Genomic DNA, 14,586 nt, shown 5'->3' with positions numbered 1-14,586 from the left:
GGCACTCTGTCAAAAAGGAAGGAAGTGGGGGGGGGAGAGAATGAGAAAGAATGAGTATTGGGCATAATGGTACACACCTTTAATCCCAGCACTTAGGAGGCAGAGGCAAGAGGATCTCTGTGAGTCTCAGGCCAGCCTGGTCTTCATACCAAGTTCTAGTATAGCCAGAATGAGAGACCCTGTCAAAAAAATAAATAAATAAAAGGAAGAAAGGAAGGAAGAAGAAAAAAAGAATCCTCAGGAAAAAAACATGCGAACTAGGGGTATATCTCAGTTGGAACAGGGTTTGCCTAACGGGCCCTATAGAAAGCAGGTGTGGTACAAGCCTGGTTAAACCCAGCACCTGGGAGACAGCATCAGGAGGACCAGAAGTTCAAGGTCAACCTATATAGCAAGTTTCAGGCTAGCCTGAGCTACATGAGACCCTATATCAAAGGAGAGAGTATGTGTATGTGTATGTGTGTGCTATAGATGAGTGACAGATAAAAGATATCTCTAGGGACACTGCAGAGTCGCCATAATGCCTGTGAGTATGTGATTGTTGGGCTGTGTCAAGTGAGAAGGCAGAAACTGATTTCTGACTATGCATCTGCCCAGATGTCATCGAATCCTGGACAAGGAAGGAGAAATCATTCCATTCAAAAGTAAGGACCGAGATGATATGGTCCGCAAAGTCATTGAGCCCATGGCCAGCGAAGGACTCCGGACTATCTGCATAGCTTACCGGGACTTTGATGAAGCAGAGCCCAATTGGGAAAACGAGGGTGAAATCCTCATTGAACTGACCTGCATTGCCGTGGTGGGCATTGAGGACCCTGTGCGCCCAGAGGTAAGGGCTGTCTGTCAGTTTCTACACTGAAGAGAGAGGGCAAGAAAGCAGAGGTGCTTGTCTCCCGCTGACCACTAGCTAGGTTGCAGGGTCCGGTGTAACCTAACAAGCCATCTGTGAGTCAAAGGAAGAAGGCTTGAGTTTCCGGCCTAGCTGTGACCCCAGACACGTTGCCTAACTACTTGTCACTTACAAGGCAGATGACTCTCCAATACCTGCCTCCTGCATCTGCTGTATAGTGCCACGTCAATAGTAGGCAGCATCCATAGGCCTCATGCTCTCATTGGGGTAGGGAGTGACAATTTCACTGGACTTATTACTTGGTACATAGGAATAGTCTGGGGCAGAATTAGGCAGAAGGCAACTTACTCTTCAGCTGACATATTCTTGCTGAGCAGACCCCACATGCAGAACACTATTCTAGGCATGAGGGAATTAAAAAGCTGAAAATCTCAGATAGATGGGACCAGTGCTTGTCAGGGCTGAGATGGTGAGGGTGTCCTGTCACTGCAGTGAGCTCGTGGATTGGAGTCTGGACCAGGTGGTCAGAGACTGGTCAGAGCTGCCTCTGGGAAGGAGAACAGTGACCACATCATCCGACGCAGACCCAGCCTCCCAGGGAGGAGGCTGAAGGAAAGGGAGGCACAAGTGTTCACATCTGCCTCCCAAAGCAAATTCCCTTTTCAACCTGAGGGTATCATGAGTGAAATTTAAATGTCCACTGTGAGATGGACATGACCAAAGGGGGTACTGAGCATTATAAAAAACGACAACCAGACATGGCCTCTGTCCTGTCTTCAGTGAGGTGAGAGCTGAACCAGGGTAGTGTGCCATGTATCACCCACCTCAGGACCACTTGTCTTTTTGCCCTCACTCTCCCAAGGTGCCAGATGCAATTGCCAAATGCAAACGGGCTGGCATTACAGTCAGAATGGTGACGGGTGATAACGTCAACACGGCACGGGCCATCGCCACCAAATGTGGCATTCTGACCCCTGGAGATGACTTCTTGTGCTTAGAAGGCAAAGAATTTAACAGGATTATCCGCAATGAGAAGGGCGAGGTAAGTTGGTGGCAGGACCAGCGAGGGCATCACTTAAAAGAGAACAGCTGGTTCTAGTGTGCAGCAGCTGGGGCTTGTGGGAGCAAGTGGGTGGCTTCTAAACTGAAGTCTGTTCATTGTGAAACAGCCCTTCCCACCACAGCTGCTCACATGGTGAATGGGGAGTCATCTCATCTTCATTCAGTGACCTGTGGGGGACAGGACCACTAACTTCATTATCTTTCTGGTTTTTTAAACTCACAGAATAATTTTTATGCTACTTTCCCCTTAGCCCACCCCTCCAATGTCACCGCCCTGTGGCTGTGGCTAGCACAGACTTGTGCCTGGATACAGTGTGAATATAGAATAGACAAAAGCTTCCTGGTCTACACGGAATCAGACCTAACACCCCAGCAATTCCTTGGTAGCCTCCTGAGCCAGGCGTTAAGCCTGACCCTCTTCCAGTTGAAAAGAGATAGGGAGTTGGGAGGGAGAAGAAAATAAAAAGGTCCTACATGGTCACCATCAGTGAAGCCACAGTGGCTGAGGCCAGGGCCTAAGGGTCCCTCTAGGCCTAGGAAGTTCCAACACTCTTGGAAGCTGGGATTATATGGAGGGGTAAGATTTCACTGAACAGGCTGCTCTGAGTTTGACTGATCGAGGGGCCTCTGGTATTGGCAGGTCGAACAAGAAAAGTTGGACAAGATCTGGCCCAGGCTTCGGGTGCTGGCACGATCTTCTCCCACAGACAAGCACACGCTGGTGAAAGGTGAGGTCAGCCTGTGAGAGTGTCCCTGCCATAGATGAAGGCGGGCCAGGGTAAGGATGGTTAAAGAGCCATCCTCGGCCAAGCGGGAGATGTAGCCAGTGGCAGAGTGCTTGCTTAGTATGCATAAGGCCCTGAGTTCAATTCCCCCAAACCCCCCCACCCAAAATAAAAAAGAATGGAAAAGGCATACCCATTGAAGACTTAGACATGGTGACATACACCTGTGGTCCTAAAACTTAGGAAGAGGTGGAGGCAGAACATAGTGAGTTTGAGGCCAGCTTGAACTATGTGGGACCTTGTCTCAAAACAAAAAGAGCCATCACCCAAACTCCTGTCCTGTACCCAGTAAGGAATCCTGGGAGAAGGCCCAGGCTAACGGGGGGAACATTGAGTTTGGCAAATGTCTGATCCCCTGGCGAATATGTGAGGAAAAGAGTTGAGCTTTTTGGTTGGGGTTTGGGAGATCTTTGGTGGTTGTTATTTTCAGAGGTAGAGGCGTGAGACAGTAGCCCAAACTGATCTCAGATTCCCCCTAAAGCTGAAGATGACCTTGAACTCCTGGTCCTCCTTCCTTTACTCCCCAAGTACTGGTATTAAAGGGGGGTTAAGGGGTATGCCGTCACAGCTATCTAGAGCTGAAGGTAGGATTAATTAGTCCCTAACTGGTAAGTTGAAGTGGTAGGCTTGAACCCAGATGTCTGCCGTGAAAGCCATCTCATGCCCTTCCAGCTCCTGAGCAACTTCCTCAGGTGCTGGATGAAGAATGCCTCCATCCTCTCACAGTGACCTTGGTGAAGCAATTGCCCAAGGGTGGAGAGAGAGTAAGGCAGAACGACAGGGATGGGAGAGAGGCCAAAAGTGTCCCTTTCCTGGGAAGCAGTACTTGCCCCATGACCTCAGCTAGCGCATGTGTGCTCACTATTGTGTGTGTGTGTGTTTTTCCCAGGTATCATTGACAGCACTGTTGGGGAACAGCGGCAGGTGGTAGCTGTCACCGGTGACGGAACAAATGACGGGCCCGCTCTAAAGAAAGCAGACGTTGGTTTTGCCATGGTAAGCTCTCCAGGGTCTCCGCTTGGGTCACCTTTTCATCAGGAGTCAGGGCAAAGCTTCTACTTCTTGTGCCTTCACACCCCAGAAAAACAAGAACACTGTGGTGATGCCGTTTGCCTGGACGAGTGTCCACATAAAACCTGTCCACTTCTGTGCTCTTCACATGTGAGGTCACGAGTCTCTGATCTCTTGGCGAGTTCCTTTAAAAGTCAGTAATTCAAAAGAGGCATGTTGCTTCAGAAAGGTAGCGTAGGTACCAGAAGTATTTGGGAGTTGTGATTTGGTTTGAGGGTTTTGGTGGTGAAGGTGGAAGTGTGGTGATTTTGCAAGCATGGCAGTTAATTCAGATGTCCAGAGAGGTTTGGAAGTCCCCACAGCACAGAGTGCATCCTCGCATTCAAGTAGCTTATTGCTACCAGCCTCTCGTCCATATCTTACTGTGGTTGGGATCTAGTAGTGGAAGGGAATTTAGGAGTGTGTGTGTGTGTGTGTGTGTGTGTGTGTGTGTGTGTGTGTATGAGAGAGAGACAGAGACAGAGAGACACAGAGACAGGCAGGGAGGGATGGAGGGACGGAGGGAGGGAGGGAGGGAGGAAGGGAGATCAGTCAGGTTTGGAGGTGTACACCTGTAATCTCAACATTTGGGACATTGAAGCAGGAGGGTTTCAGGTTCAAAACCAGCCAGGCCCACAGGCAGTTCCAGACTGGCTTGGATACATAATAAGGCTCTACCTCAAACATAAAGAAAATAGCTTATCTCTGTAGTGCTCTTTAAAAAAAAAAAAAAAAAGATTTTTGCTATAGGTGGCTTTTTCTCTTATCCCTCAGCTCCTGGAATAATGATTCATGAGACTCATTATTTTACAAATACCTAGGCCATATAGCTAGCTTCTTCTCTGACTAGCTCATAACTTAATCCATTTATAATAATTTGTATTCTGCCATGTGGCCGGTTACCTGAGCTTAGGTACTATCCGTCCATCCTCCTCACATCCTGCTGGCTGAATCTTGTCCACCCCCACCCCCACCACCACCACACACTGGCCTTATCCCCTCTGCCTATAGCAGGTCCCATCTATTTTCTACCTCAGCCATAGGTCATAGGTTTTTTAATTGACAGGTGTTACATTCATACAATACACAGGAGACTCCCTCTATAGACTTTTTAAAACATAACTACATGTATATATGTGCATCTGTGTATGAGTAAAGTGCGTAAGTATGCTGATGTTCAGAAGAGCAGACACAGTCGTGCGCCACCCAACATAGGTATTGAGGATCAAACTCTGGTCCTCTAGAAGGGCAGTGCATGCTCTTAACCACTCAACCATTTCTGTAGCCCAGAGGGAACTCTAAAACAAAACAAAGCCACCGTTTTAATTCTAAGAAACTTTTAAAATATGCTTTCAAGGTTAGAATTATATAATGGATTCCTATAGACCCGTCCCTCTGTTTCAATAGGTACCCTTACCATCTTCCTCCATCCAGATCAATTATTCTGTAGGCAACCTAAGACATTTTGTCATTTGTATTCATAAAATTATAAACATATCTTCTAAGTAATATATATCAATAAAGTATGTATAAAGAATTATTATAAAATTTTTATTTAAAAAAAAAAAAACTCCTGAAGGCCAGGCGTGGTGGCGCATGCCTTTAATCCCAGCACTCGGGAGGCAGAGGCAAGCGGATCGCTGTGAGTTCAGGCCAATCTGTTCTACAAAGCGAGTCCAGGACAGCCAAGGCTACACAGAGAAACCATGTCTACAAAACAAAACAACAAAAACTCTGACAATTCCTTACTATTGTCAAATTCCAGTCAGTGTTTAAATTTCTCCTACTGACTCATAAATGTTTTGTTTTAGTTTGTTGGTTGGTTGGTTGGTTGGTTGGTTTAGTTTTGTTGGGGAGTTTTTGTTTTATTTATTTTAGTTTGTTTGTTGGTTGGTTGGTTTAGTTTTGTTGAGTTTTTGTTTTGTTTGTTTTTTGAGACAGGGTTTTTCTGCATATTCTTGGCTGTCCTGGACTCAATTTGTAGACCAGATTGGCCTCAAACTCACAGAGATCCACCTGCCTCTGCCTCGCTGAGTGCTGGGATTACAGATGTGCACCACAACTGCCCAGCTCATAAATGTTTTTATAGTTTATCTGTCCAAGTCAATCCAAATAGGATCCAGACTTTATGGTCGTGTGAGGCATCTATGGGGTCTCTGAATCCATAGCAGTGGCTCTTAAGTTCAGTGAGGAAGAGCACTGTCTAACAGAGGATGAAAGGTTCAAGTCCCAGCATCCACAAAGCAACTCACAACCATCTGTAACTCCAGTTGCAGGGAATCTGACTCCCTTTTCTCACAGGCACCAGGCACACATGGGGTACATATACATACATGCAGGTAAAACACCCACACACATAAAATGATTTTTTTTCAAATTATAGCCCAACTTCCGATGCACCAGCATTACCTGGGAACCTATGGAAATCCAGACTCTCAGGCACCTCCCACGTCTACTGGGCCAGAAGGCCTGGAGTTGGGGATCCTAGTGTGCCCTAATGTTTAAGAACCACTAGATTTTTGGGTTTTTTTTTTTTTTTTTTTCTTCTTCTTCTTTTAAAGATTTGTTTATTATGTATACAGTGTTCTGCCTGCATGTACACCTGTCCTCCAGAAGAGGGCACCAGATCTCATTATAGATGGTTGTGATCCACCATGGGATTGCTAGCAATTGAACACGGGACCCCTGGAACGGCAGCCAGTGCTCCTTAACCTCTGAGCCACCTCTCTAGCCTGTGTTCATTGTATTTTTATAGTCTCCTTTAACATTGATATCGTTTGGTCCTTGGTTTTGATTTGTGTTTTTGCTTGTACCTTGCCCCCCCCCCGTGTGTATGTGTGTGTGTGTGTGTGTGTGTGTGTGTGTCTGTCTGTCTGTCTGTCTGTCTGTGTCTGTGTCTGTGTCTGTGTCTGTGTACCTACTATGGTATGGCTCTGGAGGTCAGAGAACAATTTTTGGAAATTGATTTTCTCCTTCCACTGTGGGATCCCAGGATCAAACTCAAGTCAACAGATATGCATGGCAAGTGTTTCTTGTGAGACAGGGTCTTACTCTTTCTGACTGGCCTGGAACTGGCTAGACAGACCAAGCCTACCTCTGCCTCAAGCGCTGGGACTAAAGGGGTCCTGCACCCCACATCTGGTTAGTTTTGCTTATTCGTTTATTTCATTTTGTTTTGTTTTGTTTTCCTGCCTCGTTTTGGGCTTTGAGACATGGTCTGTCCTTCCCCTCAGTCTGTAGCCCAGGCTATCCTCAAACTTAAAGCAGTCCTCCTGGCTTAGCATCCTGAATGCTGGAATCACAGAGCACACCCTATGCCTGGTTTGTCCCTTGTATTTTATATAGGTTAGTTCTAAAAGTAGTCAGCTTCTGTATCTCACTGGGGATTGTGAAATGACACTGTTCTGACTTTTTGTTGTTGTTGTTGCTGTTTGTTTTTTCGAGCCTAGGTCTCTCTGTGTAGCCTTGGCTATCCTAGACTCGCTTTGTAGACCACTGTTCTGATTTTATTTATTTATTTATTTACTTGAATGCTTACACAAAAGGAGCTTTCCCTTCCCCCTCTGTCCTTACTCTGTGGTCCAGTCCTCACACGAAAGGCAGGTTGAATGCTTGATTCTTTTTCTTTCTTACCACTGATGACTTGTTTTGGTTTTTATTTTTAATATTATTACAAAACACATGGAGGCTTTTTAGTATTTGGATTGAACCTTCAGCCTCATGCATGTCAGACAAGTGCTGAGCCACCGAAGTACCTTAGCCCAAACAAGGAAACTGGAATATGTTTGATAAGTTTTAACCCATTACTCTGGTTATTGCCATTAGCCAGGAGAAGCCTCTTCAGAGAGTCCTTTTGATGTCACCTTAGGTGTCTTTTCTTGGTTTCTTGTCTGATAAACACTGCAGAGAGATTGAGCCTTTCATTTGTTTGTGTATTGTTTTTCGAGACAAGGTCTCTCTGTGTAGCCCTGGCTGTCCTGAAACTCGCTCTGTACACCAGGCTGGCCTCGAACTCACAGAGATCCGCCTGCCTCTGCCTCCCAAGTGCTGGGACTAAAGGCGTGTGCCACCACTGCTGCCACCACCACCTGGATGGACCTATTTCTTATCTCGAGCCTGGCATCATGCATTCCTTCAGTGCAGTCTGCCCTGCCTCATTGTCGTGACAAACCAAACTAGGGAACACAATCGTAGCATGAAGATAGCCTTCCCTCTGGGCACGCGCCATTTCTAATGCTATTTCGTGGATAAGGAACGAAGAGATGAGCTCTCACAGCCTGCTTGTGTGTCTATACCAGTTTTTAGGATAAAATGCTTCCTAAATTGATGTTCATGTTTCTCACTCAAATTTAAAATTCTGGAATGCTAGGCTCCTAGTTTATTTCTAATCCTCTAGTTTGTTTCTAGCGTCTCTAATTTTTTGTCTGTGGTTCTTAAGATTAAAAACGGGGATTCCTGGGGGCTGGAGAGACAGCTCTCTCCTGGTTAAGAGCTTTGCCTGCTCTTCCAAAGGACCTAGGTTCAATTCCCAGCACCCACATGGCAGCTGACACTGTCTGTAACTCTAAGATCTGACACTCTCACACCGATGCATATAAATTAAGATTAAATTATTTTAAAAACTGTGATTCCTAATGCTGTTGATGTAATTATTGACTTTGTGTCTAATAACATATGTAATAATTATAAAATAATTACTAAAATAATATTTTATCATTGTTTTTTGTGATAGGATCTCAGTATTAACCGAGGTTGGCCTCAACCTTACTATGTAGGCCAGGAAAGCCTTAAACTCACAGTGCCCCTGCCTCAGCCTCCTGAGTACTAGAATTATAGGCATGTGCAACCATACTGAGCTAAATATATGTCTTTTTTTTTAAGTCTTTAGATTATTTATTGTTTGACAACTTTGTGTGTGTGTGTGTATATATATATATATTATTCTTACTGTCTTTTTATTTGTATATATATCTTACTAGGAATACATCTAAAAAGCATAGTTTTTTTTTTTAATTTAAAAATATGGTTTGGGGGCTGGAGAGATGGCTCAGAGGTTAAGAGCACTGGCTGCTCTCCCAGAGGTCCTGAGTTCAATTCCTAGCAACCACATGGTGGCTCACAACCATCTATAATGAGAACTGATGGCCTCTTCTGCTGGGCAGGGACACATGCAGGCAAACATAGTATACAAAATAAATACATAAATCTTTAAAAAAATATATGGTTTGGAAAGATGGTCTAGTGATTAAAAACATGATCCGCTTTTCCAGAGGACTAAGATTCTATTTCCATCACCCACGTGGTGGCTCACAACTACTTGTAACTCCACTTGCATGGGATCTGATGCCTTCTCCTGGCTTCTGGAGGCACCACACATGTTCTTGGTGCATAGACATACATGCAGGTGAAACACCCATGCACATTAAATGAAATAATTAATTTTTTAAGTTAAAAAATAGGGGCTGAGCTGGGTGGTAGTGATACGTGCCTTCAATCCGAGCACTCAGGAGGCAGAGGCAGGCGGATCTTTGTGTTTGAAGCCAGCCTCTGGCCTATAGAGTGAGTTCCAGGACAGCCAGGGATCCACAGAGAAATCCTGTCTTGAAAACCCAAAAAGTAAATAAATATTTTGTGTTGATATTATATATTTCTACTCCATCCCCCTAGATAAATGGTAGCATCTGTATGTTCTTTCCCATCTCTTTTTTTTTTTTTTTTTTTTTCTTCAGCAAACAGCGTAGACTGAAGGGTACTTCCTCGTAGTGAGTAGACGCAAATATACTACCCTTCTTGTTTCTTTTCACAGTGCACAGATGCTGCACAGGTGGCAGCATATGTAGCTGTATTGAGGTTCGGGGGAAGGGAGCAGACTCGCCTAGTCTGACCTCCTGCCTTACAGTTATAGACATGCTACCATGCCCTGCACTGGAGAACTTTTTGATAGGGAAACTAAATGACATACTCTTACCTAGACAGTCTTCATTTGCTGCAACCTAGATAGTAAAATAATATTACTGGGTAAATAGAACAATCTAGTATACACCAAAATAAAGAATACGTTCCTGGGGCTAGAGAGATGGTTCAGCAAAGGACCTGAGTTTGGTTTCCAGCATCCACACTGGGTCGCTCACAACAATGTATAATTCCTGTTATTCAAGGAACCTGGCATCTTACTGTGGCCTCTGCAGGTACCTGTACACATTTGCACATATACACAGAGACACATGAATAAAAATTTTTTAATTTTAAAGGATTTTACAAAAAAAAAAAAAAAAAAAAAAAAAAAAGCTCCCGGGTCTTAGGAGTTGCAAGGTGCATGATAGAAATGCAGATTGGGGCTGATCATGGTGATGTGCCGCAGCCTTGGCAAGCAGAGACAGAAAACTCAGGTATCTGGGGCCAGCCCTCACCACCTAGTGAACTTGAGACTAGCCTAGAGGACATGAGACTCTGTCTCAGAGAAGAAGAGGAGGCAGAGGGTGGAAGCTCTGTATAGCAGTGACGTGTGTGCTAGGATGTTAGTATTTAATCGAACTGGATATTAAAGATGGTAGGATTCAAATATATGGTGAAGGAGGATGCTTCGGGCTTAGGGAAATGACGAGAATAAGAGCATGGACTCTAATAAGGAAAGGGTGCTCAGGAGATTTCTAATAAACCAGTAAGTTTTTGGTTGGTTGGTTGGTTTTTTTGTTTTGTTTTGTTTTTTGGTTTTTTTGTTTTGGTTTTTTTTGTTGTTGTTGTTGTTTTGGGTTTTTTTGGTTTTTGTTTTGAGACAGGGTTTCTCTGTGTTATCTTGGCTGTCCTGAACTTGCTTTGTAGACCAGGCTAGCCTTGAACTCACAGTGATCCTCCTGCCTCTGCCTCCCAAGTGCTGGGATTAAAGGTGTGTGCCACTACCCCCGGCTTAAACCTGTAAATTTTGAGCAGAGAGCTTGCCTAAGAACAGATTGGAGCTTGAACCCAGGGTCACTGTGAGGACATGCACTGTCAGCCTAGAAGTTTCCCAGCCATTGACCTGTCTATTTAGAACTCTTTCACGTGTCCCCAGTGACAGGGCTTTGAACAAGGACAGAACTTTGTTTGCTACAAGACTACCCCTCCTAGAACAAACCGCAGGGTTTCCAAAATGTGCCAGGGAGACATGGACCTCAATCTTGCTCAGCAATGAAAGAAGTGTAAGAATTTGGAGATAGAATAGATAGGACACGCCCACTCCCTTTCAGTCCTGAGGTGGGGGAGTAGTAAGGGAATGAGAAAGAGAACTATTCAAAGATGCCTAACTCCTCCTCCAGGAGAGGAGCCGGACAATGATGTCAGACCCCAGATGCATGAAAGTCTCTCCTCTGCTGCCAAGCAGCCACAGGCGCCGTTTTCACAGTGGGAGCCTGGCCAGGCTTACCACTTCCAACCTATAAGGAATCAGCCCGTCACTTCTCTGTCAGCTGTGCAGCATTTTCAATCCAGAGTCTCCTCAGGACAAATTGCAGAGGCAATGAGAGACGCTGAGCACATGCGCACACAACTCTACACGGGACTAGAAGATAAAGGCCCTTTTCTCTCTCTCTCTCTCTCTCTCTCTCTCTCTCTCTCTCTCTCTCTCTCTCTCTCTCTTTTATTTTATTTATTCATTACATATACATACAAGAGGGTGTCAGATCACTTTATAGATGGTTGTGAGCCACCGTGTGGTTGCTGGGAATTGAACTCAGAACCTCTGGAACAACAGACAGTGCTCTTAACCTCTGAGCTATCTCTCCAGCCCAAAAGGCCCTTCTCTTGATCACTTTATGGAGTCTTTTCTCTTGCATGGCAGGGGCCCCTTTGTTGTCTGTTGTGGCTACAGTGTCCTCTAGTGTCCAAGCCTGGTTCTGAGGCTTCCAGGTTCTCAGCCCCTGGGCTCAGAGCACGATACTTATTGCTGACCATCTTCTCCCGCCTCAGGGTATTGCAGGCACGGATGTGGCTAAGGAGGCGTCAGACATCATCCTGACCGATGACAACTTCACCAGCATTGTGAAGGCAGTGATGTGGGGACGGAACGTGTACGACAGCATTTCCAAGTTCCTGCAGTTCCAGCTCACCGTCAACGTGGTGGCCGTGATTGTGGCTTTCACTGGAGCCTGTATCACTCAGGTTGGGCGGGGGTGGGATGGCAGGGATGACTCAAGGACTGAGGAGTGTAGGGTAGAGGGTATAGCATATCTACTCAGGAGTAAGGCTAAGGGTGTCCTAGCCCTGCATGCACAGTTAGCTCTACCAGGTTTACAGCCTCTACCTGCTTGATCAGAATAATGATTTACCTACTATTAATTTAGCAACTTTTTTGGTCAGCGGCTTTGATGTACACTTAGGTGGATTATTTTTGTCTTTTCAAAACAAGCCTGCGAGGCAGATGTTATTATCCCCTTACAGTGATGAAACTGAAGTTATGTAAATTTGTCAAGGTCACTCTGGAGCTAGGTTGCAAAAATTCAAGGTCTAGTGGGTGAATGATGGAGCTGTGAGATGGGCTTGGTTTCTGGAGAAAGCTGAAAGGACCGGTTCTTCTTCCTCCTAGGATTCCCCACTGAAAGCAGTACAGATGTTGTGGGTTAACCTGATCATGGACACATTTGCTTCCCTGGCCCTGGCCACAGAGCCCCCGACTGATTCTCTGTTGAGGCGTCGCCCCTACGGGCGAAACAAGCCCCTGATCTCGCGCACCATGATGAAGAACATCTTGGGCCACGCGATGTATCAGCTCTCCATCATCTTCTTCCTTGTCTTTGCTGGTGAGCCACGCTTGGGAGAGGGAGGGCAGCTGTTGGGGGCTAGATTTAGTTAGGAGAGTGACTGAGACCACAGCGTAGTAGCTAGTGAAATACAGACAGACACTAGCAGCTTCACCAGTGAGTGCCGCCTGAGTAGACCCAGGTCAGACATAGCTTTCTATCATGCTGCAACACAGGGAAACAAATACCAGTAGAGCCAACTGACAGATAAGATCAGATAGGTTGAGACCAGAGCCAGTATTTCAAATATTTCATCAAGGCAGGCTGGAGAAAGAGTTCTGCGATTAAAAGCGCATATTGCTCTTGCAGAGGACCCAGGTTCAGCCCTCAGCAGCCACATTGGTGGTTCACAACCATCTGTAAATCCAGTTCCAGGGGATCCGATGCCCCATTCTGACCTCCAGCACCACAAACATACATGCAGGCAGAAACACTCACACACATAAAATAAAAAAATTTAAAAACCCATAAATCTAAAATAATTTTAAATGGTTTATTTTTTTTTAAAGGATCTTTATTTTATTTTATTTTATTTTATTTATTATTACGTATACAGTGCTCTGCCTGCATATACCCCTGCAGGCCAGAAGAGGGTGCCATATGACATTACAGATGGTTGTGAGCCACCATGTGGTTGCTGGGAATTGAACTCCAGACCTCTGGAAGAGCAGGCAGTGCTCTTAACCGCTGAGCCATCTCTCCAGCCCATGGTTTATTTTTTTAAACAAGTAAAATGTTCAATAACTTAGGTGACTCAGAAACTAACCAATTAGAATGAACTTCCTAATGGCCAGAGTCCACCAGCGTGGCTGTCCCAACACCGTGTGTCTCACCCTGAAACCTCAGTGAGACCACATCACCCTCTAATACGTGGCCTGTGCCTACCAGGTGAGAAGATATTTGACATTGACAGTGGGAGGAAGGCACCTCTCCACGCACCGCCCAGCCAGCACTATACCATTGTTTTCAACACCTTCGTGCTGATGCAGCTCTTCAACGAAATCAACTCTCGGAAGATCCACGGCGAGAAGAACGTCTTTGCAGGCATCTACCGCAACGTCATTTTCTGCTCTGTAGTTTTAGGCACATTCTTCTGCCAGGTGAGAGTCTGTGTGGAGGGCTGGGAGATAGAGGCCAGAGGCCTGGAGCCAGGGCTCTCTAATATGCCCAAGATGAGCATTGAGGGAGTTGTGGGGATGAAGGCTACCAGTAAATACTTGGGGTTCTGAGTTTGCTTCCATGTGTACCTCATTCTAGAACTGAGCCCAGTCACGTGCTCCAAGGCAAGGTAGCATGTTACTGCAAATACTTTCACGGTCTTTCTCAATGTGCACAAGTTCCACATAGTGACCAAGAGATGGGCCACTAGCTTCTACCTCCTGTCCATGACTGCACACATGAAATGAGTATGTCCAAGTGGTATAGCCCCTCCCCCATCCCCATTCTCACCTCTGCCCTTTTGTTCTGAATGGGCTTGTGATTGAAAATGCTGCACACTATTCGCAGAGGGGAAGCGATGGGTTAGTGCATGTATATGTAGCTGCTGGGCTAACCTGGCCTGGGTTCCTGTTATGGGAACCAGGGTCAAGAGCACGGTTGCCTGGTAGTAGAAAGATGGGTTCCTTCCTTCTTGCCCTAGCCGGAGGTTCACTAAGACATATGGCTACAAAGGGTTATGAGCAGGTCACACAACCAAAGAACATCTTCTTGGGGGTGGAGGAGACATGGCTCAGTCAAGAGAGGACCAGAATTTGAATTCCAGCACCCACATCACTTGACTCATAATCACCTGTAACTCTAGCTCCAGGGGAGGATCTGACACTGTCTTCTGACTTCTGTGGCACACGGATTAGAGTACACACACACACACACACACACACACACACACACACACACACACACAAACTTTAAAATGAGATGGCTTTTCTCTCAGCAAAGCCCCTCCATTGCACACACATGTACATGCATGTGCACACACATGCATACACTTTTCTTCTCTGCAGTGCCTTCTCTCAGTCACACTAGCCTCAGTCACAGGAAGCCTCCAGCAGCCTCTACTCCTGCC

The 14,586-nt window shown here is 45.7% G+C and overlaps 1 protein-coding gene across 3 annotated transcripts in view; it reads left to right on the top strand.

Moving 5' to 3' along the window:
• Nucleotides 1-14,586, top strand: part of Atp2b4 (ATPase plasma membrane Ca2+ transporting 4) — a 96,456-nt gene that overhangs the window by 70,897 nt on the left and 10,973 nt on the right. For all 3 annotated transcript variants that reach the window (XM_051147416.1, XM_051147414.1, XM_051147415.1), the window contains exons 12-18: nucleotides 598-829; nucleotides 1,713-1,892; nucleotides 2,553-2,640; nucleotides 3,587-3,693; nucleotides 11,692-11,883; nucleotides 12,308-12,521; nucleotides 13,410-13,621. In XM_051147416.1, coding sequence (XP_051003373.1) covers nucleotides 598-829; nucleotides 1,713-1,892; nucleotides 2,553-2,640; nucleotides 3,587-3,693; nucleotides 11,692-11,883; nucleotides 12,308-12,521; nucleotides 13,410-13,621 — 1,225 coding nt within the window. The remainder of the gene's footprint in view (nucleotides 1-597; nucleotides 830-1,712; nucleotides 1,893-2,552; nucleotides 2,641-3,586; nucleotides 3,694-11,691; nucleotides 11,884-12,307; nucleotides 12,522-13,409; nucleotides 13,622-14,586) is intronic.

Source organism: Acomys russatus, chromosome 6 (genome assembly GCF_903995435.1).
Source record: "Acomys russatus chromosome 6, mAcoRus1.1, whole genome shotgun sequence".
NCBI classification, from domain to species: Eukaryota; Metazoa; Chordata; class Mammalia; order Rodentia; family Muridae; genus Acomys; species Acomys russatus.
Note: the sequence above shows the minus strand (reverse complement) of the source record. Positions and strands in the feature narration are given on the sequence as shown.